The sequence below is a fragment of the Aythya marila genome, assembly GCF_965140915.1.
Source record: "Aythya marila genome assembly, chromosome: 5".
Classification (NCBI taxonomy): domain Eukaryota; kingdom Metazoa; phylum Chordata; class Aves; order Anseriformes; family Anatidae; genus Aythya; species Aythya marila.
In genome coordinates this window covers 4,905,316-4,932,630 of record NC_139046.1, presented here as the reverse complement: position 1 = coordinate 4,932,630, position 27,315 = coordinate 4,905,316, and the positions used below count along the sequence as shown (strand labels likewise).

At 48.0% G+C, this 27,315-nt stretch overlaps 1 protein-coding gene across 1 annotated transcript in view; it reads left to right on the top strand.

The window, feature by feature from the left end:
* ARMH4 (armadillo like helical domain containing 4) overlaps positions 1 to 8,204 on the top strand; it is a gene marked incomplete at both ends in the record, with an annotated part of 46,563 nt that extends 38,359 nt beyond the window's left edge. Inside the window, 4 exons of the mRNA XM_082760828.1 lie at positions 4,201 to 4,232; positions 5,189 to 5,293; positions 7,790 to 7,924; positions 8,136 to 8,204. Of these exons, the coding sequence (XP_082616954.1) occupies positions 4,201 to 4,232; positions 5,189 to 5,293; positions 7,790 to 7,924; positions 8,136 to 8,204 (341 nt within the window). The remainder of the gene's footprint in view (positions 1 to 4,200; positions 4,233 to 5,188; positions 5,294 to 7,789; positions 7,925 to 8,135) is intronic.
* Between the last annotated feature and the right edge of the window lie 19,111 nt (positions 8,205 to 27,315).

Genomic DNA, 27,315 nt, shown 5'->3' with positions numbered 1-27,315 from the left:
CTCTGAATAGCAGCAAGAAGTGAGTTTGTGAACAAAGGCCACCCATAAGATTGAGGGAAGGAGAGCCCAGCTATTAGCTGTACCGATGGACCCACTTTTTTCCATGGTGGGAAAGCCACAGGAGTCACTGCAGAGGACGCGTTTTGTGTGTTTTTCCCAGATCTCCCATCTCCTTTTGGACATCCTCTCTCCTTTTGGGTTGGAACAAGTTATGTGGAACAAGGCCCCTTCTTGCAGGGCTCTGCTCTGCAGGGCTGTCAGGTGAGGGTGCTCAGAGATCCCAGGGCACAGCACCGCCAGGTCAGGCTCTTCCCTGGGAGGAAAGCATCAGGCTGTGGTTGAGACTTGCAGTGAATATGTTCTGTCATACTAAACCAATTTTATTTTTTTTCAGTCAGAAGTGACAAATACTGGATTTTTGCTTGAAGTGAATCATGCAAATTCTTCGCTGCTGGAGGACCTTTGCAGCTGAACTTGCAAGCAGCTTCCAGACCTCTCCCTCTATGATGCTTTGTTGTAAATTATATCTGATCACACTCTTTATATATTTATATTTTATATTTATATTTATTTATATGAGTAGTTTGGTTAAGCTCACTAATACACTGCTTACAGGGGAGGCAAAGCTGTGGGATGCAGAGGGAAGTTGAGGGACGGTAACGCACACTCAGAAATATCCTGAAGGTGAATAATCTGTAGTCTTAAACTGCTCGTTTTTTCCTCTGAAACCACAGCTTAAATCAGTGGGAGGAAGCCCCGGAGGTGCAGGTGAGGCACAAGGAGCTGCAGCCCCCTCCAGGGAGTCAAGACAGGGGATGAGGTGGGAAGAGGTGCTAGTAGCTGATGGGTGAGGTGTGGTGCATTTACCTGAGATGTCCTGCTGCAGGCCACTTGCTGAAGGATGGCTAGAAGATGTGTACTAGAGCAGAGAAACTCACCCCGGGCCACCTGGACCTTTGGGTTTCTGATGCAGAAACCAGAGCCATCTCCTGCAAGGGCTGGTTTGGATTTGTAGCATCTTAAAGTCCAGGGGTGAAAGGAGTTGTTGGACCTCATTTAGTGAGCATAACTTCCCTGCTGTTGGCACCGTGGCTTCTTAATAGCTGTCTGCAGGCTTTTGAGGGGTAAAAATGAATAAAAATAGCCCCGTGCAACTGTTTGAACTCATCCCAGGCTGCTCTGATGCCAGTTCCAGACGTGCTCTGTGTTTGGCACAGGCATTTCACCCCCTGTGCAGCTCACTGCTCAGACTTTTTTTTTTTACTCAGATTACCTTTGTCGGTGATCTGAAGCTGTACGTTATTTAAAATTCATTCACAGAGATGCAGACATTATATAAATCACTGAGAAAAGGTCAGATTATGCATGTCGTTTTCAGAAGGGCTCCACACTGGTCTAATTCAACTCCCTGTGAAACCCAGGGCTCAAAATTCAGCTGAGACAGTTTGTACTGATCATGATCCTTAAAATGCCACGGGATAGGGCTGGCACTGCAGGCCCATGTTAGTAATTTCACACCCTGAGGCTGTTGCCATTTGTTCAGGACATTCAGTGTCTGGGGAAGGAAAAAAAAAAAGGGGGGGTGATGAAAAACACATGGAATGGAGTATTGTTACTGATTATTTGCCTGGCCTCATTGGCAAGTCTCTTGGTGTTCTTGGAGAGTGTTTTGTTTCTCTGAGATGATGCCATCCGCAGTGTTCCTCTTCCAAGGCTAAGTTCAGAATATTAATTATGTATAATTATCCCTAATGAGAGGCTGCAGTCCAGATTTAACTGATGGTAGCCATTTAGCATAGATATCAAGCCTAACTTGAAAAAGCGCCTTATTTCCTCCCCACACTTAGCGTCCTCATGTATGGGAATAATTGGAACAAAAAGTGCTCGGTTTTAATGGCACCGTGCTTTGTCATTTCCTCAAAGGTGTTAAAACAATTCTGTGCTTTGGTAGCGCTGCGAGTGTTTGTAACGTGCTCAATGTAATGCTCACTGACTTGTCACAAGATCCAGCCAGCCAGCCCGGTGCTTTAGGCTGATTCCCGAAGGCATCTGACACGTGCTCTACCCTGCTGAAAAGGAGGTTGGTTTTAATAATAAGCAATTGTATAAATAGCAAGTTTGGGTTCGTACCGTAGCATCCGTCAGTCCCAACAGATGTGCTGCTGTTGTTCTGTGGAGCAGAGGGAATGAAGCCAGAGCTTGCGTTTGGTGAAAGCAAGGAGTAGAGTGTCATTAGATCATCCCCTGGTGGAAATAGCAGCCCTACACGTGAACTGTCAGAAATACTCGGAGCTAATTGCTGCTTTAGAGGCTCTGTTGTTGTTCAGCTACGAGAAAGCAGGAGGGCTGCTGATGAGATCACGGATCTGACACAGTTACGGTGAAAGGCACAAAAACAGGCTTTGTGCTTAGCTTGAGCTGGGTCCGGGTGGGCATCGTGGCAGCTTTAGGTGGCTCTGTGCACACACCAAGGGTACACGTGTAGCTGTCCATACGTGTGCATGGAGGACATCAGCCAGGAGCTTCCGAACATGCGGTGCAGTTTTGAAGCTGTGGTTGTTGCTGTGTGCCTCTGAGTCACTGTCGCTGCTCCCAGGAGCCTGGAATACAGCACAACAGCATCGTTAAAAAAGGAGAGTCATCAGAAGGCTCTTTGGTAAGAGTTTTGGGATGGTTTCCTTTGGTTTGGGGTATTTGTGGCACCATGGGTTAGTCCATGCAAGTCAGGACAACTGGTAGGAAGAGTTGGTCAGATAAGTCCACTTGTCCTCTTCTAGTGCTGTGGGTGTCCAAGTATGTCTCCTTGGTAGTTTTTTTTTTTTTCCCTTAGTTACCTTCAGAGCTAGGTGACTTTGTGTGTATGCTCCTCTGCCTGTTTCACGCTTTTTTTTCACCTCTAGATAATTTAGGATCCTCTGGTTGGAAAGTGTCAAGCTACTGACAGTTAAAAAAGGGAGCGTTCAAATTCCTTCAAACTTGTTCGAATTCATGGTTTGGTTCAGTGGTGCTGATGTCTGGGCCGAGTCTTATTACTTCCTTACGGCTGTGCTGCTCAATATTGTGTCAGAGACATAAAAAGGTAATTTGCTGACGGCCTTGGAGCTGCACCCTCACAGCCGTGCTGTCACGGCAGAAGGATGGCTACCCTGAGTGGCACACCAACAGGCAGGCTCCAACGCTGCTAACAAAAGCTCTGAAGAGAGTTTCTGTAAGAAAGCAAGCTTGGAAATGGGTCTCCAGCCATAAACAGCGTGTGACGTTTGGGATCTGATGTACCCTGGGAGAAATAACCCTCAGAAAGACATTGGTGCAGCCGAGATCCCCCTTGTGCCTGTAGCAATGTCCTCCTGGAGCACCGAGGATCCTTCCTTAGGGCTTAAAGCACAGTTGCTGAGCCCTGATACCCTCAGCTCTTTGCTTGAAACAAGAGCTGGTATCTTAAATACTGAGCATTTGGCCTTCCGTGCTGTGCAGGCAAATGCAGAGCTGCTGCTGGAATCACTGCCAAGCGCCTGCAGTTCTCTGAGATCAGTTTAATATTTCATCCCCAAGTAGATGCCATTAAAGGCGTTTAATTCTCGGGTACCATATTTCACGGGTCTCAAACTGACTGTTAGAGCTGAAAGTCTCCGTGATGGCAGCACATTTTTTCCTTGATTTAGTAGCGTAGCACCTCCAGTGCTCTCCCAGTCCTCAGGTGTTACCTGGTGACTTCCCCAAGCAGGCAGTCGCTGCTTCCAGAAGAGGAAGGGAATAAAAAACAGGGAATAATACTTATTTTAGGCATTTCTACAGGCTTATGCCTAACAGAGAGAGCAATATCTACATAGAGCTGGCCAGTGAAGGGGCTGGCCATGCCATAAAGTGATGTCCTTATTAACCATCCCAGTGTGTGTATGGGAAGTACTGGTTGGAAACCCCCAACCTGAAATCCCGTTTCCTGGATCCCGATTCCTCTTTTAATCACTCCGAAGATGTGAACTGCACAGGCAGAAGCAAGCTTCTTGCCTGCCAACTCACATAAAGAGTTTCTCTTGTTGATTTGCTGCATTTGCTCTTTTTTATGAACAAAAGAGGAAATCTAATGAAAAATGTTATCAGCTTGTCAAGTTAATTAGTGTCTATTTCAATGCTTTCATTATCATTTGTTACTAATTAATATAAGTAACATGATTACAGCTTTTTTGTCTTATTTTTCAGTGAGAAGCTGGATGGAGAAGCTGAAAGATAAGGTAAGAGGCTCAATGTTTCTCTCAATGACTTTAAAAGCAAAGCCATTTTCACTTGCAGGAATAAATAAGCTCTTGCCAGCACAGTTCATTATCTCTACAAAGATGATTGAGAAGGGGCTTAACATTTTCTCTGGGAGACAATGAACCAGATGCTGCTGCTGCGTGTATTGGTGTAAATCCACAGCACATCCCTGATGAGTAGTAGCTAGGAGCAGGACAGGGGACAGGGGTGTTTGAGGGACCTCTCTGCACCAGAAAGTCACCTTCTCTTTGCACTACCCAAGTTACATTTTTTATTGCCCTCTAATTTGCCCCCATCCCTTTTCTTTAAGCCCAAGTCTTGGCTGTGCATTGCCGCTGGGTCTCCTGCCCTCATGCAGGAGGAGCTGCAAACTCCTGGAAGGACAAAAGTGAACACAGGAAGACTGAAAAGATACCAGCTCCTGATCTTTTCTCCCTGACATTACAGAGCGGTGGTACGTGGAATCAGGACTTGTACCAGGCACAGTCTCTGATAGATTTTCAGGCTCTGCTACCCTAGGGCAAATATTAACATTTTGAAATGGTTGTGAAACCTTCCAAATGCTATGTTGACGATGGCAAAGCAGTGAAGCTAGAAATGAGGTGACAGGAGTGTTTCTAGACAAGAACATTTTGTAATTCAGCAGGGCTTAGAAACTCTTGAATAGGACCAGAGTTAATATAGAAAAAAAACCAACAAACTCAAGGAATGATGACTCGATAGGAAACTTCAGCCCCTGAAAACACACGGCTAAGTTTGAGCAGATTGTCACCCAGCAAGCAAAGACCTCCAGTGTCACCCCCAAAAAATTTCAGCAGCACCAAGTCTGAAAAGAGAGCAGGGCTCTGGGCATCTGTTTCCAGGACTGGGGAGTGGAAGGGTTGAGGAGGGTTTCTGCCCAGCCCTTGTTGAGTTGGTTTTCTGCCTGCAATAGGAAGGAGGCATGTCTAGCACCATCTTTGCTCAAAGCAGAGCATCTTGGCCTGGGATTCAGCCAGAGCGAACGTTGAAAGGACAGAGAATGGTTTTCCTGGTGAAGGTAACAAGCAGACACCAAGACGGGGTGCATGCAGCCTGCATGCGCGTCACCCGCTCACTTCGGGCCTACATGGCCGGCACCACACAGGCTTGGGGACATCGGGCATCTTCTCACTGAAGCCAGAGCTTTCACTTCGTCCCTTTTGGCATCTTTTTGGTCACCTCTTTCCTTCCCCATGAGCTGGGTGCATGTTCCACTCACCAGAAGAGTTGTTCTGTAGGGCCTGAACCTTTTGCACTGTTGGTATAACCAGGGATCTGTTAGTGTCCTCTGACCAGAGAGATATCTCCCTCCTGTAGGGTACGGCAGACACCCGGAGGCAGATCTTTCACCTTGCTCATTTTCCTTAATCATGTTTTTCTCTTACAAAAGCCCAACAAAACCTACTCACATCACTCACAGATTAGCCTGCTCACCCCGATTCCTCATCTTCCTTGTTGAGAGGGGACGGTGTGGTCAGTGTGGGACCAGGAGCACGGGGCAGTGAGCTGATAAATATGTCCTGTCCCCTGAAAACGCTGTGCAAATGTTGTCTTGGGAATAGAAAATAAAGGACATGAGGTTCCTCTGAAGTCCTCTATTGCTGTTATCTCAATGTCCAGCAAAGCCAGGAAGGTTATGGTGATGGATTGGGGATCCTAAAAGCATCCCTAGGGTCTGTAAAGAAATGTTCTCTTCCCCATGGGCAAGGGGTAAAAAAAATGGCTTTGGAGCTGCCTGTGAAATGAGATTTTGTATCAAGCAAGTGCAAAAGCCCTCACAGCTTGGGCTACATGACGCGAAAGGGCTGGGAGGACGGGCCCTGCACCTGGCTCACATCGCAGGCATTTGGGGTATAAACCAATGGCCCAGCTGTGGGGGAAATGCTGCAAAAGGGGCATCTGCCGGCCAGGCTTGGGAAGGGCTCACAGGCAGACAGGAGAATTCACCGTGTTAAAAGCAGCAATTTCTGGTATGGAAACTCAACTGGGCAGCAGCTAAAAAGGCACTGCCAGCCTTCCCTCACCGCCTGTGCCAGCAGCAAAGTTCCAGAAATAGCACAACCCACGCTGCGCTAATTAGGTCACCCAATTAAGGCACCTTAATTGCCTCACAGAGATGCAACCTTTTAGCTGTGTTCTCCCTAACCTCCTTTTTGGGGACTGGGGTGCCACACACAGCTCCCCCCAGCATCGCGGGGAAGCTGCGGGATGCAGCCGAAGGCCTGAGCCCTCCAGCTTTGCAGTGCAGGCACAAAGATGTTACTATTTAAAGAGCCGAGCTCTGGAGGGGTTTGTGAAGGCAGAACAGCCCTTGTTTTCATCTGTGTCTGTCCCAGGTGAGAGCAGGTATTTTCATTCTCCAGATAAGCCTGTGAAGCCAGGGCAGCACGCACTGCCTGCCTTTGTTTTTCCCACTCAGCGGATTATGGAAGAAAAGCAATTACAGCATCAGCATGTGTTGTTAGGTCGTCTTGCAGTTTGGGAATGCAGATGAACACGGTTGCGAGCACTGGACTGAGTCTTGCTAAGAGGTGCCTGGTAATCCTCTGGATCGCGCATCTGTCCCTCGGCAGGTGTAAAATCTGATTTGGGGTGTGTAGGAGGAGAAGGGTAAAGCCTCCGAGAACGCCGCTGCTGCAGCGTGAATGAAGGCAGCACTGAGCAATTTGGCACTTTAGAGCTTGGCTTAATTTTCACTTAAACAGTAAAGTAATGATCACGTGGGGATATTTTTGGAAGGATTTTAAATGTTTACAAATTATTTGTGCTATGTATATATTTATTGACATTTTAAACTCTTGGCAATGCAAACGTATGGATCATAACTACTGCATTAAGGCTGATTTGCATCTGCTCTGCGACAAGACCAGCTGCAGGCATGAGTGCCCCCCCACAGCCTTGTCCTGCTCAAAGTGACCCCTTCCCATGCAAAACAAAGGTGTTTGGTTCACAGATTTTGAGTATGAAGCCAAGGGGGCTCCGGCAGGTCCTGGAGCACTCACTCTCCCATGAAAGGTATCTCTGGGGAGCATGGAAGCTCCATAAATCTCAGGGTATATTTAGCAGTTTGGTTGTGGTTAGGCAAGTTCTAGCAATAAGAGCTGGCCAGGAAGACACTGCTAAGTGTATCTGCAGACACGTCACCCCGGCACTCACAGCTCCATGCCAAAGGGGGCAAATGCTGAGCTCTCAGCTGTTGGAAAGAAGTATTTGCTAGAAAAAGCTGAGCATGAGTGAGCAGTTGTGGTAGCCATCCAGGTCCTGCAGTGGGGCTGGTTTGAGGCTTTTTTTGGAATCCTGGGAGTAGATCCCATCCTATGCGGGTGGAAGAAGGACACAAATACAGTAAAGTCTGATGAAAGCGTAGGGTTGTGTTGCAGTCATAGAATCATTAAGGTTGGAAAAGACCTCCAAGATCAGCAGGTCCAACCATATTTTCCACCTGGATTGGTGGAAAATACCTCTGAAAGGATGCTGTTGTGATTGTTGCTCTGCTTATTTCTTTCCAACACAGGCAGGATACATGTCGGGGATGCTGGTTCCTGTAGGAGTCGGGATAGCTGGAGCCCTCTTCATCCTCGGAGCACTCTACAGCATTAAGATTATGAATCGCCGGAGGAGAAATGGCTCGAAGAGGCATAAAAGAAAGGTAGAGCAACTGCAAACAAAAACCACCGACCTGTTCCCACCACTCTCCAGTTAACTTTCGGTTGTAATGTAAGAGCCAACTGGTTATGGAGAGTGGTTTCTCTGGGTTGAAGTGCACTGGACTTCTCACTTGGAGTACTGGGGGAGGGATCCAGACACTGCTCATTTCAGTTTGCATATTGAGCTCTTTAATGTTTCTTTTCTTCCCCTAGCAGAGGGAATTTAACAGCATGCAAGACCGAGTAATGCTCTTAGCCGACAGCTCCGAAGACGAATTTTGAATCGAACTGCAGTGCCCTTGTGATATCCAGTGACTTTTAAAAGGAGGGAGGGGGAGGAAAAGAAGGAAGGACTTTCTGCTGCATCGCTGCTCTCAGCCACCCCGAACACCGAGCAGTGGTTGGTACCACCCCGGCGAACCAGGCATGCTATGCTCTACGTGCACCACGCAGTGATGTTTGTTTTGGTACCGTAGTGAGATTTCACATTCGCACCCGGCGCCTCATTCAGATCCACAGCGCATCTTGTTACAGCGGGAGCTGATCTATACGGATGATTATTCTCCTATTACCCCGGTGTACTATTTCGGTCTTTGGCTGGCAGTAATCTAATCATAACAATTGCTCTCACCTAACCTGGGAATGGAAATCTTTGCTGTGAATGACTTCTGTCCAATTTGTTAATTTTAAATGTTACATTACCTGAGCTAGAGTTCATTAGTGCTGAGATTAGCTGCTCTGCTTAATTAATGAGTTATCCACTTGAACTGTATCCCTCATCACCTGAGAAGTGCCCAAGTACCGTGTTGTCGATACAGTTTGAAGCACATTTCTACGCTCTGTTCCCTGATTCCCGCCCCTTCTTTTACAAGCCCTCCCTTCAGCTCTGCTCCACGCTTCTTGGAAACACACGGGAATGGCCTCAACACTTGATTCACGACAAAAATCTTAGTCCATTTTCAACCAGCACTGTCTGTTACAGCACAATAAATACCAGCGCTCACGTACTGACGGGTAGTCTTGCATGGATCTCTTAGCTTTTGTTCAGTGTGCAGGTAGGTAAAAGGAAAGACGGGGCAGAGGTTGCCTCAGCCTCTGCCCCCTGTTTGTAGGTACTAGTGATTGCTTCACCCCTAACCCAAGGCTGCGTTCACACAGCGGTGGAAGCGGAGCGTCTGCCTCCTTTCCCAACTGCGAGTTGCGTTTTCAGCCCCTGAAAGCTTTGTGAAACCTCTGAGAGAGCTGGTGGGTCTTGTCTTCGTGCCACCAAAAGCAGGAAGGCACTGAAGGTGGCTGAGGTGCTGAGGGACTCACGGCTGATGGGGGGATAGTTGGAAAGCAGCGGCTGCCCTGGCTGGAGGATCTGGTTGAGGTGCGAAGTTGGGGGAAGAGATGAAGCTGTAGGATGGACGGCTGCAGAGGGCTGCGGAGGTGAAGCACGGGGTGAGCCTCCGTGCTGCTGGCACCAGGGTGCAGAGGGGGACAGCCATTGCCTGGCCTTCCAGGAACAGGGCAGGGGAAGGTAATGGTGCTTTGCATAGTCAAAATAGCTAAAAACAAAGGGCTGCATTTCTTTCGCTCTCTTGCCGGTTGTGCAATGACTCTTTAATCTTACATTTATGCAAAATATTCATGTTTCCAAGGTGGAAATCACTGTTCTGTGGGGAACCATCCTTCACACAAGGAACAGCGGCTGTCACCAGAGGAGACTTGATTAAAGAAAAAAGGTCAGCCAGCATGTGTGCCGAGACAAGTCCCGCCGAGTCTTTGAGGAGGTGGAAGTGTGTCTGAGGAGCACCCACGCAGGGCTTCATCCTTTGTAAATGGGAAGAGGCCTGTCAGGTTGCAAAGATAGATGTAGGTGAGGGTAAGCAAACGTCTTGTGGGTTTGGGTGGTAGAGACAACACTCAGAAGACCAGACCAGAAGAGCCTGAAGCTCACTTCTCTCTTCAGAGGGTCAGGGTCTCGTGGGCATTAAGTCATCAGATGGATGTTCGGCTCTAGACAAGCAACACTCTTCAGAGCCCAGGGCCTTTCCTGTAGGTCTTCTCCTCACATCCAGTGAGAAGGCCAAGTAGGACAGCCTATATTCCAAATGCTGCTACCAATGCTAGTCTTCCAGCCCAGGAGGTATGCGAGGCCCTCACGTCCATCCCACTGAGTGTGTGGGGAGCAGGTTGGGGGAGGCAGAGGACAAAGCTGTCCCTCAGCACACCGAGCTGTCTCCATTCCCCTGTCCCTCTAGGACAGGCTCTCCCAGCCAGGGCTCCCTTCTCCTCTCTCCCTTCTCATTCCTGAAAATTCATCAGCAGGATTTTGCCTTGCAAAAAGAAGCCCAGATCTCCCGACAGCCGCTGACTGGCAGCCCACCGTTCAGTCCAAGTGCCCCAGTCCAAAGCTGAAACCTCTTCTATCACAGGTCCAGGCTAACAGCTTTCCTTCTGGACTGATCTCTCCTTGTTCCTTCTCATTTCTCAATCTCTTAGAGCCTGGAGATGGTTGGGAGGTGTTAACAGCCCAGTTAGCATTGCTTGTTGTCCCATCTTGGCAGCTGGGGTTTGGGGAACCAGGAAACATTTTCCCTTGGGCTCTTTGATGACATGTCCCTGACAGAGGTTGTGAGGTGGAGCAACTGGTCCTCCCTTCCACTCTGCTTGAGATCACCTCCAGAAAAGCTCCTGAGGTACAGCACCAAGCAGACAAGACCACGTAGGCGGCTGCAAGGTGCTTTGAGGAGCATGGCCTGGCAGCCTGGGACGGTGCATGGTGGCTATGGGCACTGCCCTGCCTGCGTGAGGGGGTCTGTCATGGAGCTGGGCGGGCCGAGGCCTCTGCGTGCCTGAAGGAGAGACCTGAGCTAAATGCTGGGAAAGAGAAGCTGCTGGTAATGCTGCCAAATAGCACCCCTGAGATCTGAATAGCTGGGGATCAGCTTGGTGCAGCAGCAGCCTGTGAAGGGCGGCCTCCTCTCACTTTCCTGCTAAGGGTAACATGTGTGAGGCTTGTGATAACCGCACATGTTGCGTTCGTGGCCGACAAGACGCCCGGCTCCTGGCCAGCGAGGAGGAGGGATGGCTGAGTGAGGCACTGATCTGAATGCAAACACCGCAGCCCTGGCAGAGCTCTTTGGGCGGGTTGTCAAACTGATGGATGGGAAAGGCTGCTGGGGAGGCACCGCGGCCTTTCGTTGTGCTAATAAATCCTCAGCTCGGGGAACGCTAACTTTCCACAGTGGCAATCAGTTTCACTCTCTCTCTTCTCCCTCCCCAACGTAACAAATTGAAATTAAAGGCAGTGCTGTCTGTCAGAGGGACAAAGGTGGTGTCTGGGTGCATTGGCCGGCTGTCCTGGTGTCTCTGAGAGCGAGGACATGGCGTGGGGGGCCGTGATGCTGGACATCAGCAGTGCCACGGGTGGGCAAGTTGGAGCTAAGTGGGATGTCCAGCCAAATGCACAGCTCTTGGCTCTGCAGTCTGTGCTGGAGCCCAGTTTGTGGGCTGGGAGGGCTGCCCAAAAGCTTTGCTTATGGTCCAGCTTCACTCGCAGGCCTGGCTGTGGCTCTGAACACTGCTGTGCCATGGCATCGCTCCCAGGTTTGTTATCCAAGGGCATGGTGCCTTGGTTGGGAGCTGCTGCCCTCACAAGTTTTCTGTTTGCCAACTTTATGGGCAGCTCAGCAGTGCAGAGAGCTCCCAGCCAATGTCCATTTAAAGTACAGGTGTTTATAATAGTTACTTTTGGTTAGGCATCTGCCCCAGAGCCTGGATGCTCCCCACATCTTCCAGTTCAGTTCTCCTTGGAGTGGAGGCAAGAGGGACAGCCAAAACCAGCCACAGGTGCCAGTGGAACATGTAGGAGCTTTTGGAGCACAAACAGGGTTTTCTGCAGTGCCCCTGACGTCAGTGAAATTTCTGCAGGTCCTTAAAGCACAAACATCTCCCAGCTCTTTCTCCTCTTATCCAAGGCCAGTAGACTTTGGATCAGGCTCTTAAAAATATTCTATACACAGTTCCTGGAGTTAGATTCATTTGCCTGAAATTGTCAGGTTACTGATGGGGCAGGGAGAGGATTTCAGGTGGGAGCTGAAGCTTCTGGTCTCATAAAGCACTACTGTTTAATTTATACCTCTGCATTTCTAAAATAAACAGCCAAACAAGCAGAATCTTTTGAAAAAAAATAGAGTACAAAGCAAATCAGCAGAGAAGTGCCCTCTGGCCCTGCATGCTCCGTGCTGGGCGACCCACGAGATGCTGAACACAGAGGTGGGTCACGGCACTCCTAATGCAGCGTGAGCCCTGCACCAAGGCACAACTGCAACGCCGACTGTGCTGCAGCAATAACCATCTCCTGACTTGGCACAAGATGAGCAACTTGCCTCTGTTTCCCTGTAGATGCCCAGTTTGGGATTTCCTGATAGCACAAACCAGAATTTGTTGTAGGCGTTGCGCCACCCCTTCAGCATGTCCAGCCCCATCTCCAGCAGGAGGAACCAGCCCGCCTGGGGTGCAGATCTTGCCCTGAAGTGGTCCTGCACCCCATAGCTGCTGGTTTTTTAAAGGTGTCTCCAAGGCCAGATGTTCACCCTAGGTGAGGCTCCTTTGGACTGCACTGCTTCCATAGAGTGATATTAGCAGTCCTCGTGCTTTCTTGTGGTTTTCTATTTCAGACGAGACCAACTCCTCATACTGTAACTATGGAATGTAGCACTTTGTTAAATTAAAACATTGGAAAATAAAAAGCTGTCCATCATAGCTGACTTTAAGCACCGTGTCTCCCTGATCTGTGGTTCATTGCATGTTCTGTCTCTCGGGTAAAGCTGTAAAGTGATTGCTTGGAGACCCAAATGTTACATTTCTTCTTCCACGTTTGATGCAAGGTGTAATGCTGGGCTTGCAGCAGGGTACACTGAGGAGTGTCAGCCTGGGATGTTTTGGGTAGGGCGTTTACCTGGAGGTAGGTGTCGGCTTTAGGCTACAATGAGTAACACCCCAAATTCCTCTGGCTGGATTTCCAGTAGCTGTAATGGGACCCAACACTGACATGTGTATGATGTAGATCTTTACATATAGCCAGAAGTTTCTTTGTCCATATCAGGACACTTTTTCCTGCCTGGTTTGACCCATGAACAAAGGTCAGTGCACAAATCTTTCAAAACCTCAGTGATATGGTATGGTTGAGCCTGGAGTTTCAGATGTAGGTGCTGTGAATGGCTCAGAGAAGCACAGTCTGACTGCAGATGAATGTAGTCTCATGCACCTCCATGTATGTGCCATCCGAGCAGAAGCATCAGAAAAGCTTGAGAGAACTTGTGGAGCGAAGCATGTGTATTTTCTGTAATGAAAAATGGTTTGTACAAAACAAGAAACTCCCAGGGAGACGTCCACGTGGGGATTGAACCAGCCCAGTCTTTGTTAATTGGTAGCTGCCAGAAGCAATCTGTGTATTCATGAAGCTGTTTGCTGCATTGCTGACTTTTTCCGATGAAAAAACAAAACCTGCCGAAAGAAGATAAACAATGACAATGTTCTTTTTTATTTATTTTTTTCCTATAGGTTTATTCCCTAAGGGAATGACTCTGCGATCACACTGCCTTGCTGTGAGCCTCTGTCTGTCTATCCATTAGGTGTCCTCCTAATGCCCCTGACTGCTGGCCAAACCACGGATTTTAGGAGACAGGTCATTTTAAAACAGCCCCCTTATTTCTCCCCCCCCCCCGAAAACCATGTGTAGAGCCATTCTGAGGCCACAGAAAAAAACATGTTAACAAGGTTATATGTGCTCTGGTGGAGGGGACGAGCTGGACCTCCCCTGCACTGCTGGTGTGGGCTCCCCGGGGCTGAGCAAAGCCCAAGGTCACGCTGGAATGGGTCTAAGTCAATCACGAGCATGTGGTCGGCTGTGAGGCCACGATTGATGCAGAACAGCATGGACAGCCCAGCCTGGGGGTGTTTAAATCCATGTGTTTTGGAAGGACAAAGCAAAAGGCATCGCCTGCCTGCTCTGCTGGTGAACCCATCTCGTGATGCTCTCCCAGGGGTATGGGGACAGCACAGCCGCTGTCTGCAAGGAAAGGGTTTGGGTCTGAGCTGGTTTTCCTCCAAATTCAGTGCTCGGGGACAGATACAGGGGGAGCTGGGTCAGGCCAACGTGGTGGCTCCTTTCCATGGGTGTTCACAGCTTTTGCTTGCAGCATCCTCATAGCAGAGCCCACGAGCTTGGCAGGAAAATATATTTCCAGGGGTTTTGGAAAGGGACTGACAGGTGGGAGTTCACTCAAGATGAATTTTCCAGGTTTTACATGCAGAATGGGACTGCATTCATTCAAAATGTCTGGAGCTGCAGGGGCTGCAGTCATTGAGGATCGTTGCTAATGAATTCATTTTCACCTGAAGCAAAGAAAACGGAATTGGGCTACAAAGAAAAAGCTGATATTAACAGAGTTTTGCTGCACTTCAATTTTTTCAATTTTTTCTTTAACAGAGAACAGATTGGTAATATGGTAAAAAAAAAAAAAAAAAAAAAAAAAAAAAAAGGTTAAAAACAACAACAACAGCAATGCAAAAAATGTGCCCCTATTCATGTAAATTAAGAAATAAATCACGAATTTCTGCAGGAAAATTAAAACAGCTGCTATTACACAAGCAAAGTCTAGATGATGAGATCATTTGCCAGGGTCAGGGTGTAATTTAGACCTGGGATTTTGCAGTCAAAATATTTATTACTGGGTTTAATCATACATGAAACGTGGAAGCTGAAAATCCTTATTTTGAATAATTGATTGACTAGAATTTTTATTATTTTAGTTATTTTTCTAAGTTTTGTTGCCACTGGTCGGTATGCCCTTTAACATTCACTTATTTGCCTCTGGAGATTGTGCCCATGGGTTTTGCTTTTTCCTTGCCTGGGCCTGGAGGAGCCAGCCCCAGAAAAGGGTCCGTGAGCCCCCTCAACCCTCCTCGTGAGGGCATCTTCCAGGCTGCTCCCAGCACAGCCTCCTTTGGGCCACTCATGTTGGGCATCACAGAGGCTCTTTGAGGCCACAGTGGCCACCACCACCCCACCTTTTGCCCCTGGCCCTATAAAAGAGGCCCCCCTACAGCTGGCCCATCACTTGCTCAGCTACTCGGTCCTCTGAGAGCCTCTGAGGCAGGAGAAAGGCTAGAGAAAGAGCAAGGCGAGCAGCAGCCCTCCTCGGTGTGAGGCCCACAGACATGTATCAGAGATATCACTGGCACCACAGCGATACAAGGAACAGGCCGGCCCCTCAGCCATACAGCAGCAGGGGGCCTGGGCCTAAGTGTTTAAGTGATTATAGGTGGCTAATTTCTTATATTAAGAATGAGTTTCTGTATCTGAGTAATTGGCAATGACAGGTATGGAGAAGGTTGAGGTACTCAGCAACTTCTTTGCCTTCGTCTGCACCAGTAGATGGGCTTCCCACATCTTTCATTTCCCTGAACTCATAGATGGAGGCTGGGGGATCAAAGTCCCTCCCACTGTAAGTGAAGAGCACATTTGAGACCAGCTGATGAATCTAAACAGGTACAGGTCTGTGGGACCTGATGACATGAATCCCAGGGTCCTGAGGGAACGGGCTGATGGAGTTGCCAAGCCTCTGTCCATCATAGCTGAAAAGTCCTGGCAGTCTCATGGTGAGTGGAAAAATGGAACGTCATGCCCCTACTCTTCAACAATTAAAACCAAGAATTGGACAAAGAGCACTACTCTGCAACAGTTAAAACATTTAGGACACATTTCTTCTCAGAAAGAGCAGGCAGGCGTTGGGACGGGTTGCCCAGGGAGGTGGTGGAGTCACCGTCCCTGGGGGTGTTCAAGGGAAGGTTGGATGTGGTGCTTGGGGACATGGTTTAGGGGGTGACATTGGTGGTAGGGGGGTGGTTGGACCAGATGAAGGTCTTGAAGGTCTTTTCCAACCTTATTTTTTCTATGATTCTATGACTTACCCTGCATTTATGTGCACTTAGCCAAATTCAGGGCCTCTGATGTATTTTTTTTTAGATTATTTACATTTTGTGTTTTTAATACTGAAAAGTAGCAAATGATTCTTTTCCAATCCACCGCCTGATTGCTTTTCTGTTTCACTCCAGCCAGGTTAAATCTCACTTGGATACAGACTGAAACTTGACTGTAGTAAAATGCATCACGTCAGGGCTCCGGTGAGAGAAGGCTGTGCTGGGTACATAAAACTTTTCTGTGGGCATGCAGGTCTCTGGCTTCTCTGACCCATGTGTTTGGGTGGGCTACATCAAAATTGGTGGCTGAGGGCTGTTCGGACGTTGTCTTCAAGGAACAAGCCTATCTGTAAGAGGCAAGTGAAGCTTGTCTGTAGGCAGTGCAGGATAAAAGCACTTTGTAACCTGCCTTGCCAAGTGTAATTGTTTTTAAAGCCAAGCTTAATCTAAAGAATGACATTTAATCTCCTCTACCGGGGGGGGGGTAATATACTCAGGTGCTAAATGGGTTTCTGGATGAGGCTGATTTACAGCCCAAGGGTGCTAAGGGAGGAATAATGATGGGGATGGCACATCCGTATGCTGTCACACCAGGCCTGTCGGTGTGCTGCTGAAGCAGCCATGCTTCCCACAGCACTGGGATGAGGCAGCAACCACTGCTGTCTGCACAGGGACCTTTGGGGTGAGCTCCTGGGGCAGAGCGGCTCCCCCAGGATGAGGTGCACAGACACAGAAGTGGCTGGGGCTGAGCCTGCAGGTGGGAAATGAGTTGCAGAGAAGGTGCTGGTGCGGATATCAGTGCATAAATCAGTGGTGCTGGATCTGCAGGCACAGTGAGAAATGAGGACAGGACAAATCTGGGGCAGTGAGGATGTGCTGGTGCTGTCTCTGTCAGGGGAGAAGGGATGGAGACAGGAGAACCAGCAATGCAGGAGGCTGGAGGGGATGTCCAGGAACAGCCCAAGAAGCTGAAGGCAACCAACATTCCAGTAGGTGACCAAAATAGGCCAGAAATATCTCAAATAAATAATAAGGCTAAAAGGCAAATGCCTTTTCCCCACACACTGGAACAGGAAGAGGAAGCTGCTTAAAGCCTTGCTTCACCCGCATGGAAGCAGAAAGCTGCTCTGTCTGTAGTGACACCCTGGGAGGTGCTGTCACACGAGTGTCACCATCACTGTCCCTGTAACCTTGGGGAGTCCGACTGTGACACATCACTGAGCTCTGTGGGTGGGACAAGGCCGTGGAACAGGCGGTGGCCCTGGTGCCACATGGATGGAAAAATAAACAAGTAAATAAATAAATGTGAAATATATATAATAATAATAAAACAAAATAAAACATAAAAAAAAAAAAAAAACTAGTAGAAGTAATCCAAGTCCATCCTTCTACCCAGCAAAGCAGAGAATTGCTAAATACTCAGTGGTGGTGGATAGGCTGGTGGATGCGCTAAAGACATCCCTCTAAAATTGAAACTGAGGAATTTAGTTTAATAGCATTAAAAACTGAAGGGTAGTAAAGGGATTTGGCTGCGTGCAAGCTGTACTGTATCTATTTAAAATGAGTTTTTAATTGGATATTTGTTTTGCAGTCAGTTTACTGGGATTAAAAATACATGGTATTGCCCTGAAACAGTGAAATGATCACTTTGTGTGTAGGAAGGAGATGAGGCAGTGGAAACTCTAAGCCAAAAGTAACATATATTTTTGGATGGCTGAGCATGGACTTTCATGAGAAAGGAAACAAGAAAAGCATCCTCCTATTTACCATTTGCCTTCCAGCAAAGCAAAATGCACTGAGCCACGCTGCTGATTGCCTGGATTTTGCAAGTGAACTTGAACACTGCACGTGCTGCCTGATGCCACCAATTAATCAAAGTCTGGGCTCACCAAACCCAGGACATCGGAATGGAGCAGCAGTGTTTTTGGTGGTGCTGGGAAACATTTGTGTGTCCGTGTGTGTGCAGGAGGCACTGCTAGTGCGAGGTGCCTGGAGGCCAGAACATCACAGCCGACTGGTATGGGGGGAGTTAACGTTAAGCGAGGCTAAAAGCCAAGCCAGCTTGCACCCAGATTCATTGTATGTTGGTTTAGTAGACAGAGAGGATGTGTCCTTGATAGTAGCAATGCCTGACAGCAATTTGGATCAAGGCTGAGCATCCTGGCAGGTCCTGCTCTGCCCGGGAGGAGGGAACCCAGTTTGGGAACGGTGAGTTTTCAAGGGGCTGTCTCTGCTTCCCAGAGAGCAGCGGGCTGGGAGCACTGCAGGCTGCTGTTCACATACTGGAGAGGCTCCAGCAAATTCATTTCACCAGCTTCGTGCCTCAGTTTCCCCTCTTTAGGAGGGAGAGTGGCTCACACGTGGAGCTCTGACAGTCACTGCTGCAGGGCAGGCGTTGCTCCTCAGTGGAAAGAGCATTGTGAGACAGAATGGCTTTTCTCCAGGGTTTGCTTCTTCTTCTCTGATATATTGAGGTGTCCAACGAACACTCTGAGCAGAGATTAACTTTCTTTTTGCCTGAAGCTCATGTCCAGCTCATCAGGGACAGCGAGAGGTGCAGAGAGCAGCACCTCCCGTCCCACACCTCCCACGCAGCCTTTCCTCCTCTGAGAGGAGCTGAAGCAACAGATGAGACTTGGGCACGGCAGAGCCCACAATAATTTCTCCAAGTCCCTTTGCCTGTCTGGTTCCACTCTGTGGATCATTTAGCGTGAAGAAAGCAATTTTTTTGCTTTTGATACTGGAAGCAGCCAGGAGGGTAATTGGAGCCTGGAAGGAGCAGTAGCTATCGAGCAATCTCAGCCCTTGCAGACCTCTGATGCTCTGTAAAACTCAAAGGGGAGTTACAATTACTGCCTGGTGCCCTGCACGATGATTTATCTTGGAGCCACATGGAAGCAAAATCTCTCTGATCTGTTTTGTTGTGGCTTTTCTTTTTTTTTTTTTTTTTTTTTTTTTTCCCCGTACCTGATCAGGATGCGTTATATCTCAGATTAAAGGGACTTTTCTTTCAAACGCTGCAAGGAAAAGCTGTGTGCGGCTTTTGATTATCCTGCCCTTTAAAATAATACCCCTGATGAGATGGAAGTTGTTGAAGTGCTGGTGTCCTGAGCAGCTGGAAGCTGAACTGGGATTGTCTGATAAAGGATGACAAAAGGACCAGGTTCAATGGATCTTTTTAAGCCCTTTTCATCGGAGATGATGATTCGGAAGCTGGGGACTGACCTGGGATGTAGGAAACGAATATTCAGTTCTTCACGTGGCTGTGGATGCTGCGTGAGCCGCATTGACCCTCTCTAAGCTCAGGTCTCCAGCTTTTGCTCTCTGTAGACTCCTTCCAACACATCAGGGGGCTCGGTGAATGACGGAGGGTAACTTCAGTAGCCCTGCAGTGATGTCCTGGAGCAGCTCTGCAGGCAGGTGCTGCACGCCCCATGGCTGGACGTTGAGGTGCACCTGCCCAAGGAATGGCACCACGCTTCACCTCGGAGCCAAAATAGCATTAATCCACTGGAAACAGCCAAGCCGCTCTAAACTTGACGTTTTCTGTCCTTTTCATGTGGTATAACAGCACATCACAGGCTGCACGGGAAAACCCTCCCAGCAAGTGGTGGTTCCAGTGCTGGGAGGATCGTGCCTGTGATGTCTCTGCCTGATGCTCCCCCCAGCTCCTCTCTCCTACCAGCTGCTTTTCAGGGGAAAGATTGAGGCTGAACAAAATCTATCATCCCACTGCTTCAAGGCAAGTGGGACCCTTTTCTTTGCTCAAAAGCATGACTTCCAGATTTGCTGGGTCTTGCTTAGGGAGGGGGAGCTTGGATCTGCCCCTGGTTTCTCCACCTTGCTCCATAGCAGCTCCCGGCCGGGGATCCCAGCCCTGCTGTGGATGTGGCTGATCTGGGACCCATCAAGGTGATGGGGAGGCAGTGGGCACAGCTGTCCTCTGCAGGAGGAGAAACTGGGGAATTCTTGCCTGGATGACAGGGAAAACCCTTCAGCCCTGAGTGGACACATTGGCACACAGATCTACCTGGTGGTTAAACAGAGCCTCAGCTCCACCATTTGATGGCAACCCATCAGCTGCCCCCCATTTTGGACCTTTTTGCTCCGTTGTTCCCCCAGAGAGGTTCTGGTTTGGGATGGGGACACTGCTGCAGGACACCAGCAAAGAGCGTCCATGGCTCGAGGCAGCCACAGGTGCCATTCACACTGCCCTTGCAGCACATCTCTCCACTGGGGGTGACTCTGGGGCCTGAATCATTAATTTAATGCTTTATTTAAAAGCACAGAGTCCTTAAAGGGGAAGAAAAAATGGCTGCAAGTGCAAAGATCTGCTTGACACAGACAAAAAGAGGCATCTGGCTGCCCATAAAGAACATGCTGTCCGCTGGTAGAGCCTTATAGATCAAACGCTGCTGTGACCCACCCTGCTCTGACAGCTGATAAGCCCTGAGAGCATGCATATTAATTCTTTAAAATAAATATTCTTGCTCCTTCTCTGAAGGCAATTGGATTTTTGCCCTGGACTGTGACAGAAGGAGGATGTGCTCTGCCTGCAGCTCCTTGCAGAAGGCTGCCTGGGCAGGAGGGAGATGCAGCAGGGGCTGCAGGCACAGGCTGGGCACAGACCTCACTTGTGTCTGGCCACAAGAAGTCGCATGGCCACCAGCTGGCGGCTGCCTGGTTGCCCTCCCACACGTGTCCAGGGACTTCTGCCTTTTTTCAGAAAAAATTGAAGTTCACCAGAGCTAAGGCTCCTCGGCTCCTTCACACTTCATTAACCAGCACAGCTCCATCAGCTATGATGGAGAGGACACAATTCTCACTAGCAGAGACCCAGCTGGGTGTTACTGTCCCAGTTGTTTTAGGGAAAGATTGTTCTGCCCTCAGCTGTGGCTGGTTAAGAGCAGGGTGCTTGAAGAAAGGCAGGACTTCAGGACTGATATAGCCAGTGCTTGGTCCTCCCTGGAGAAGACTTACAGCTGAGCTCTCCGTTTCCAGATTAATAAAGGTGGATTTTCAAATTCCCCTTTTTAAGCTCTTCACAAACCAATCTCTATTTCAAGCCTGACAATGTGTCTTCGTGCTGGCTGTTTGGCCCACCAAAAATATTTAGAAACCAAAAGAAGACAACTTTCTCCACCCCCTGTATTGCAAACTTAAAAAAAATAAAACAAACAAACAAACAAAAAACTCAGGGGAAGAACATCTTTTAATTTTGATTTGAGCTCATCCTCTCTCCTGTTACGAGTCCCAGCTGTTCCTGCAGACACAAGAGCAAGGCCCATCACCACGAAGGCTGAAAGCAGCCGAAGTTCTCCACAGATATGCTCTGGGTGCAGGAACTGCTGCTTTCAGAAGCCCTCCCAGGACCAGGAGAGCCCCAAGTCCTGAGCAGCAAGGCACAAGCTTTCTCTGAAGCCAGTGAGCAGCAATGTGACCTTATGTAGATGTATCTATGAAACACCCATGCAGCTTTCTGTCCTACTCAGGGAATTTTTGGACAGCCTCTATTTTCTATGAAAAAAAAAAATTCTGGTTTATGCACTATAAGTAGTAAATAAACTTTTTAATGAGGGATTTTTCCCACTTCTAACTTTCTTTTCTGTACAGGGTTGAGAACTTTGCACTAGGCACATGCAAACTTGCCAGCAATGATCAACAAAAAGAGCAATAAGGCGAGGGGGGAGCAGCTTTTGGTCTTGGGATCCCATGTAATGTAATGCTTTCCTGGGGAGCTGCAGCGTGGCAGCACTGCTAAATATTACAGATGGCTCTCCACTGATGAAGCTGCAGCTCCGCATCAAAATTTAATATCTTTCTCCTAAGCTGTCAAGATCCATGCATGCATGTGCTGGCACGGTGACTTAATGAAATAGCTGGCTTAACTAAGCGTGTTTAGGGACTGATCCAAAGCCTGTTTGAAGCAGCGCATCTCCCGCATGCATGTGAATCATCTCTGCTGGCACTTCCAAGCTTCATGGCCAGCAGCAAGAGGAAGGGCATCTGGAAGTCTCTGCAGCCAGGCAGCAGGGCTCAGATCGTGCTATTTAAATCAGAATGTCTCATGTGCAGGGCCCAGGGCTCCTCGGTGATTAAGCTGCTAGTGCTATTAACCATGAAAGGCTGCTCTGCTCGGGTACCTCGCCTGAGCTGCACTCTGGTAACAGCCAGGTAACAAACTTCTCCATCACCAGGTGTAAATAGGCTCTGTGTTGTTGGCCGTCCTCTTGTCTTCACTGCTCGTGGCAGATGTGCCAATCCATCCTGCCTACACCCTTGAATAAATGCTCCTGAGAGTGGAAACAAAATGAAAGTTGATGTCATGTTTTCTGAAGTTAACAGTGGCTTTCGTGTACACCTTCCTTGGTGGTGATCTGGTTAGTGGTCTCTGGCGATTCCTGGCTGAATAGGCCTAGAAGGGAAAACGTTGGGAGTTGAGCCTTAGATTGATATTTCTGAAGGAAAAAAGCAGGCCTGGAATCAAAATGGTGTGAGCAAGCGCTTTCACTCCAGCCCCTCAAATTCTCATCACACAGTCCTCAAAGGCTGCCCTGTTCTGCATGCTGATTAACATCTCTCTGTAATTGCCTTGGGTGGAGACCGAGTGTAAAATGCTCCAGCTGGGGGAATTTCAGCCTTAGTGCTTTACCTGGTCACAGGGCTGCTGCTCCGTGGGGCAGATGCAGTCTGTTGAGAGGACAACATGAAGTTTTTGAGGACAAGAGCTGTTGCTTGTCTGCCTCCCCTGGGGAAGGGAAAGCTGTGGGCTGGAGAAAATCCTTGTCCACTGCTCCACTCCAGCTGGAGTTGGTTTTCATCTTCACTGGGGAGGCAGACAGCGGCAGCTTCTCAAACCAAGCTCGCACCAAGCATTTCACTGGCAGTGCTCCTCTGTTTCCAAGTGCATGCTCTGTCTTTCTGCCTCTCCCTGCATTTTTGGAGGTCCTGTGTCCTTCGAGGTCTCCCCATCCTGGTGTGAATTCCTAGGAGCTGAGGTTTCTCTGCTGTTTTAGGGGTAAGGGAGCCAGCACGTGCCAGGGCTGTCTGCCTCTGGAGAGCTTCAGAAGTACAAGGTGGTCTTATGAACTCTTGCCAGTGTCTTGAGATTTCCACTTGGGGTAATTTGGTAATTGGGGTAATGTTATCTTGAAGAGGAAGAAGAGATTATATTTTCCAGGGAAACTCATGGAAAATTTCAGTTTAGCCAGGGCTGTGAATGGCTGAGCTGGCAGGAGTCCCAGGGGAGGTGAAAGCAGCAGTGAGTGGGCGATGTTGTCGTGTAGGGGAGCATTGAGAAGATGTGGTCAGTGATCCAGGCGCTGTTTCTGAAAATCAGCATAACATTTGAAAGCCACAGCTCTATTAGACTTAGTGGTGTGTCTGGAACACAAGTCCTGTGAGGAATGGCTGCAAAGAAGGCTGGCTTGTTGAGTGGACGTGTTGTAACTTCAAATCACCACTGTGGAGCCTAAATGTGATTATCATAGTAAGACAGGGTAGGCAACAACTCTTTACATCAGGTTGTTTCCTGGAAGCTGCAATAATATTCTTGATGATTTTCTTTAGAATGGCTGGAGACAGTCTTTTTTGCTGCTGAGGTTTTACCATGATAACTTCAATAAGTTCATGGCATTACTCCTGATTGCTTTAGGTTAAGTAAAAGGAGACTTGGCTGCAGCACTACCAGCATGTTTCTGCTAAACAGCCTTAGGGCTCTGGTCAATTCATAATGGAAGGGAATGCCACTATCTGTATTTTATAGATGGAGACAGTCACGTTTTGGTGCAAATCTTGTTAAATATCCAGTCCAGTGGTAAAGCTGTAGGCTACATCACTTAACACACATATGAAGATTGAGAATATCAAACTGGTGTACACGAAGTAGCATTTCTGCGTTAAAGTTTAAGGGGCTGTAGCAGTTAAATCAAAGATCAGCTTTATTCAAATGCACAGCAACTGGAGCAGGCATAAAATTGCAAACAGGTTTTCAGAAATGTTGTCCAGGGGTGGTTACGTGCTGTGATGATTGATGGATTGAATTCTAAATACTCCCTTTGGGTTTACTATAAGCTGCTCGCACTTATTATAGTTCTACTATATTTAATTTTGTTATCAAGTTAATTGTGTTTTCCCTAAGAGCTGCAGCAGCCTGCTGTGTATTACAGTGTCTCTGCCAATGAACTGCTCCACTTATTGACTAATAACTGGCTGTAAGAATTTCCTTTATAAATGCAGTCTCCTTAAATGTTTCTGATAACACGGTCTGCATAAAAATCTTCCTGGCTCCTTATTCAGTCCACCTTACTCTGAGCACTGCAATATTTTGAATTACTTAAAGGTTTATTGCTCCTTTGTCATACTTACTATCAGTATCTGAACTCTAAATATAAAAATTACAGGTTTGAGAAAGCCATTGTAATTGCTTCCAAACCTCCCTGGCGCAAGGGAACCTTGAAACAAAGACTGAGAAAGATGGGCTTCGTCAGACCGTGCGGTGCTGCTGGGGAAGAAGTGTGAGCCTTCTGTTTTCAGCCTCTGTCGGAGTTTCAGTAATGTTTTTGGGGCATTTCTGAATGTTTGACCATATAATTCACAACTTTAATGCAGTGTTTATACCACCCACCCCACTGTGAGTGGCTGGTTGGGAATGATGCCCCTAAAACCCTCACGTTTTGAGCAAAACGTACTCAATTGCTGGGAAAGAAGATCACATTGGGTTCCTGCTGGAGGAATTCAGCCTGCTGCCTCGAGTATCTCACTCAGCTGTGACTTATACAGTCAGCCTTAGTTCGTTTTCTTGTGCTGGTAGATATTTTGATGTTAATTGGAGAGATACCACAAGCTCCCTCCTTGTGCTTTGCTTTAATATGGCTCTTTCCTTCCTTATTGCTTGTGAGTTCTGTCATTCCCCAAACAGTGCTGGGATGTTTTCTTTTGGTTGTATGCTAAATGCTTCAAATCTGCACATACGGTCCCTGTGGAGGGTTCTGTTTGGCAGCTTCTGTTGGAGAAGTAAGAGGAGCAGTAAGCTGGTGCTGGCCACCATCTGTAGGGAATTAACCTTCCCCTCTCTTTAGAGGAGTAGTTGTCATTTGCGTGCTTACCCACAGACAATTTGTAGACAAAGCCTTTCAGTTCAGATCAGAACACACCAAAGTCAGGCTTTAGCTATTACAAGGTGCTCTCTGACTTCAGCAACAGCTACTGACGGTCACAGAAGATTTCTGAGCCTCCGTGTCAACTGTTTTGTTCTTGTCTTAGATTTTCTCCCTCCCCTGTTGTTTTCTTCCTCCCGGACCATGACACTTCAGAAGTGAGACCTGTCTGGACTCCTGCATTTGGCTTCTCCAAGTAAGATTTTCTTCTGTGGTACGTTTTGATTGGTTTGGTTTCAATCCCAAATGAGGGTGGGGTAAAGAACTCATTCTTCTGAGAGATGGATAAACTCACTGTGAAAAGGAGGGAGCCAATCTGCCACCACTGTACTTACTTCTCCTAGGTGGATGGAGGGCTGAACCCATGCTGCTGGTGAGTGCCCAGATTTTTGCTTAGAGACCTTTTTTTTTTTTTTTTTTTTTTTGTGCCCCAACAAACATTTTCTTATTGTACAGAACAGCTCTAAGAGAGGAGACCAGCCAAGACTTGTGTCACTATCCTGGTGGTTGGGATGATTTGGACATGGGATATGGATGTGTAAGTCCCCATATCAAATCAAAGAGATTATTTACATATGCAAGCCCAATTTAACAAGCCTGTTGTCCAATCTTGGTATGGATTTATTGTATGTTAAGAGCAATAGATTAATCCCAGACAGAAAAGGGTTGCTCTCAGTAACATGCTTCAGCTTTTGGCTAGCCCTGCAGAGATCAGGCAGTTGGACAGGATGATCTTTGTAGGGCCCTTCCAGCTGAGCTATTCTATTCTATTCCTTAAATTCAATCCTGTCTTACACCTTGCCCTTCTGACTGGTGGAGGGCCTTTCATTTGTCCTTACATGATGTGTACTGTAAAGGCATTAACTGAAGCTTGCTCAGCTACTGTATGCAGCCATAGGTTAAGTTGTGCTAATTGGAGTGAGCAAAGCACTGAACAAAGCGTCTGCTCCTTCCAAGAGCCAGGCTGGCTCGCTTTCTGCCCAGCCTTGCATTGTACATCTGGTTTCTGAGCATCCTTCTCTCAGTAGTGACCCTTGGAGCTCCACACTCAGGATTTTCTGTGGCAAGGAGTGAGGTACTGGTGTGTCCCTGAGGAGCCAGATCCCAGTCTAGGGAGCTGCTGGAGCAGAAATGAGACTTAATGGCAGGTTGTAGCAAAAAAATACCTTCTGCTGGCTGTGTCACATCTTTCTGGGTGCCAGTTTCTGGCATGATCTTGTACTCTTTCCTCTTCTTGCCACCTCATATTCCAGGTAAGAGGCACAGCATCACATTAATGCCTTGTTGTCTGCATGTCACCCGATGCAGACAAAACAGAGCAGCTCCTGCCTGCAGCGTGACAAGGGGGCTTTGATCACTCGCACAAAATTGGGGTTAAAATGGAGCTCAAAGCCTCCTGTCTTCCCTTGTGCTGCCTTCACCAGGGCTATGGCTGTCTCGTATTTGATGTTGTGCCTTTGGCTGCTGGTTTTGATCACCAGATGCTGCCGTTCAGCCCCTGCTCACAGTGCATCCCACAGACTGGAACGGGCATTTGCTGGCTGGGGATGCTAACTCTGCTTCAAGGGTCGGCTGCTGAGGGCCTCGGCAGTGGCTGGTGCAAGTGAATTTCTTCTTGGGCAACACAAATTGTCAGCTAGACAAGGGTCTTTGTGGAGCTGGTCTGGAGACTGGAGATCTGGTGGTCGCTCCTGCCCTCCATCCCCTGCTCACACATTGCCCTTGGCTGCCCAGGCAGCTGGAGGGGCTAGCTTACTCCTTGTGGGTCAGGAATGAAATTCTGCAGTGAAAGTAAATCATTCTCTGCCCCTGCTGCTGGCAAACTCTGCCTTCTAACCTGTAGGTTAGAAAGCTTCTAATGCTTTTGGATGTAATGGGGTGGAGGGTCTGCCTCCCTTTGCTGTAGGATTGAGCTGAGAGTTAGCACCTCTGGATGATGGGGTACCTCCTGGTGATGCCCTGGGTAAGAAGCATTGGAGATGTTTAAAGGAGAAATATTTTTTTTCTTTTTTTTTTTATTATTTTTTGTTATTTTTACAGGTAGCTAGCAGTGATGCTTTGTACTCTACCACCTGTAACACATTGGAGATCAGGTTAGAGGGGTATTTGCCTACAGGGAAAGCTGATTAACCTTGGCTGTGCCATGCTTTAGACCTACAGGATCCACAAGCTACTTACAAAGGAGAATACACTTTTAACAGGGTTTAATAAGCTGAGGTTCTATATAAAAGTTTTCCCCCAGACAGTGGGAGTAACTGTCT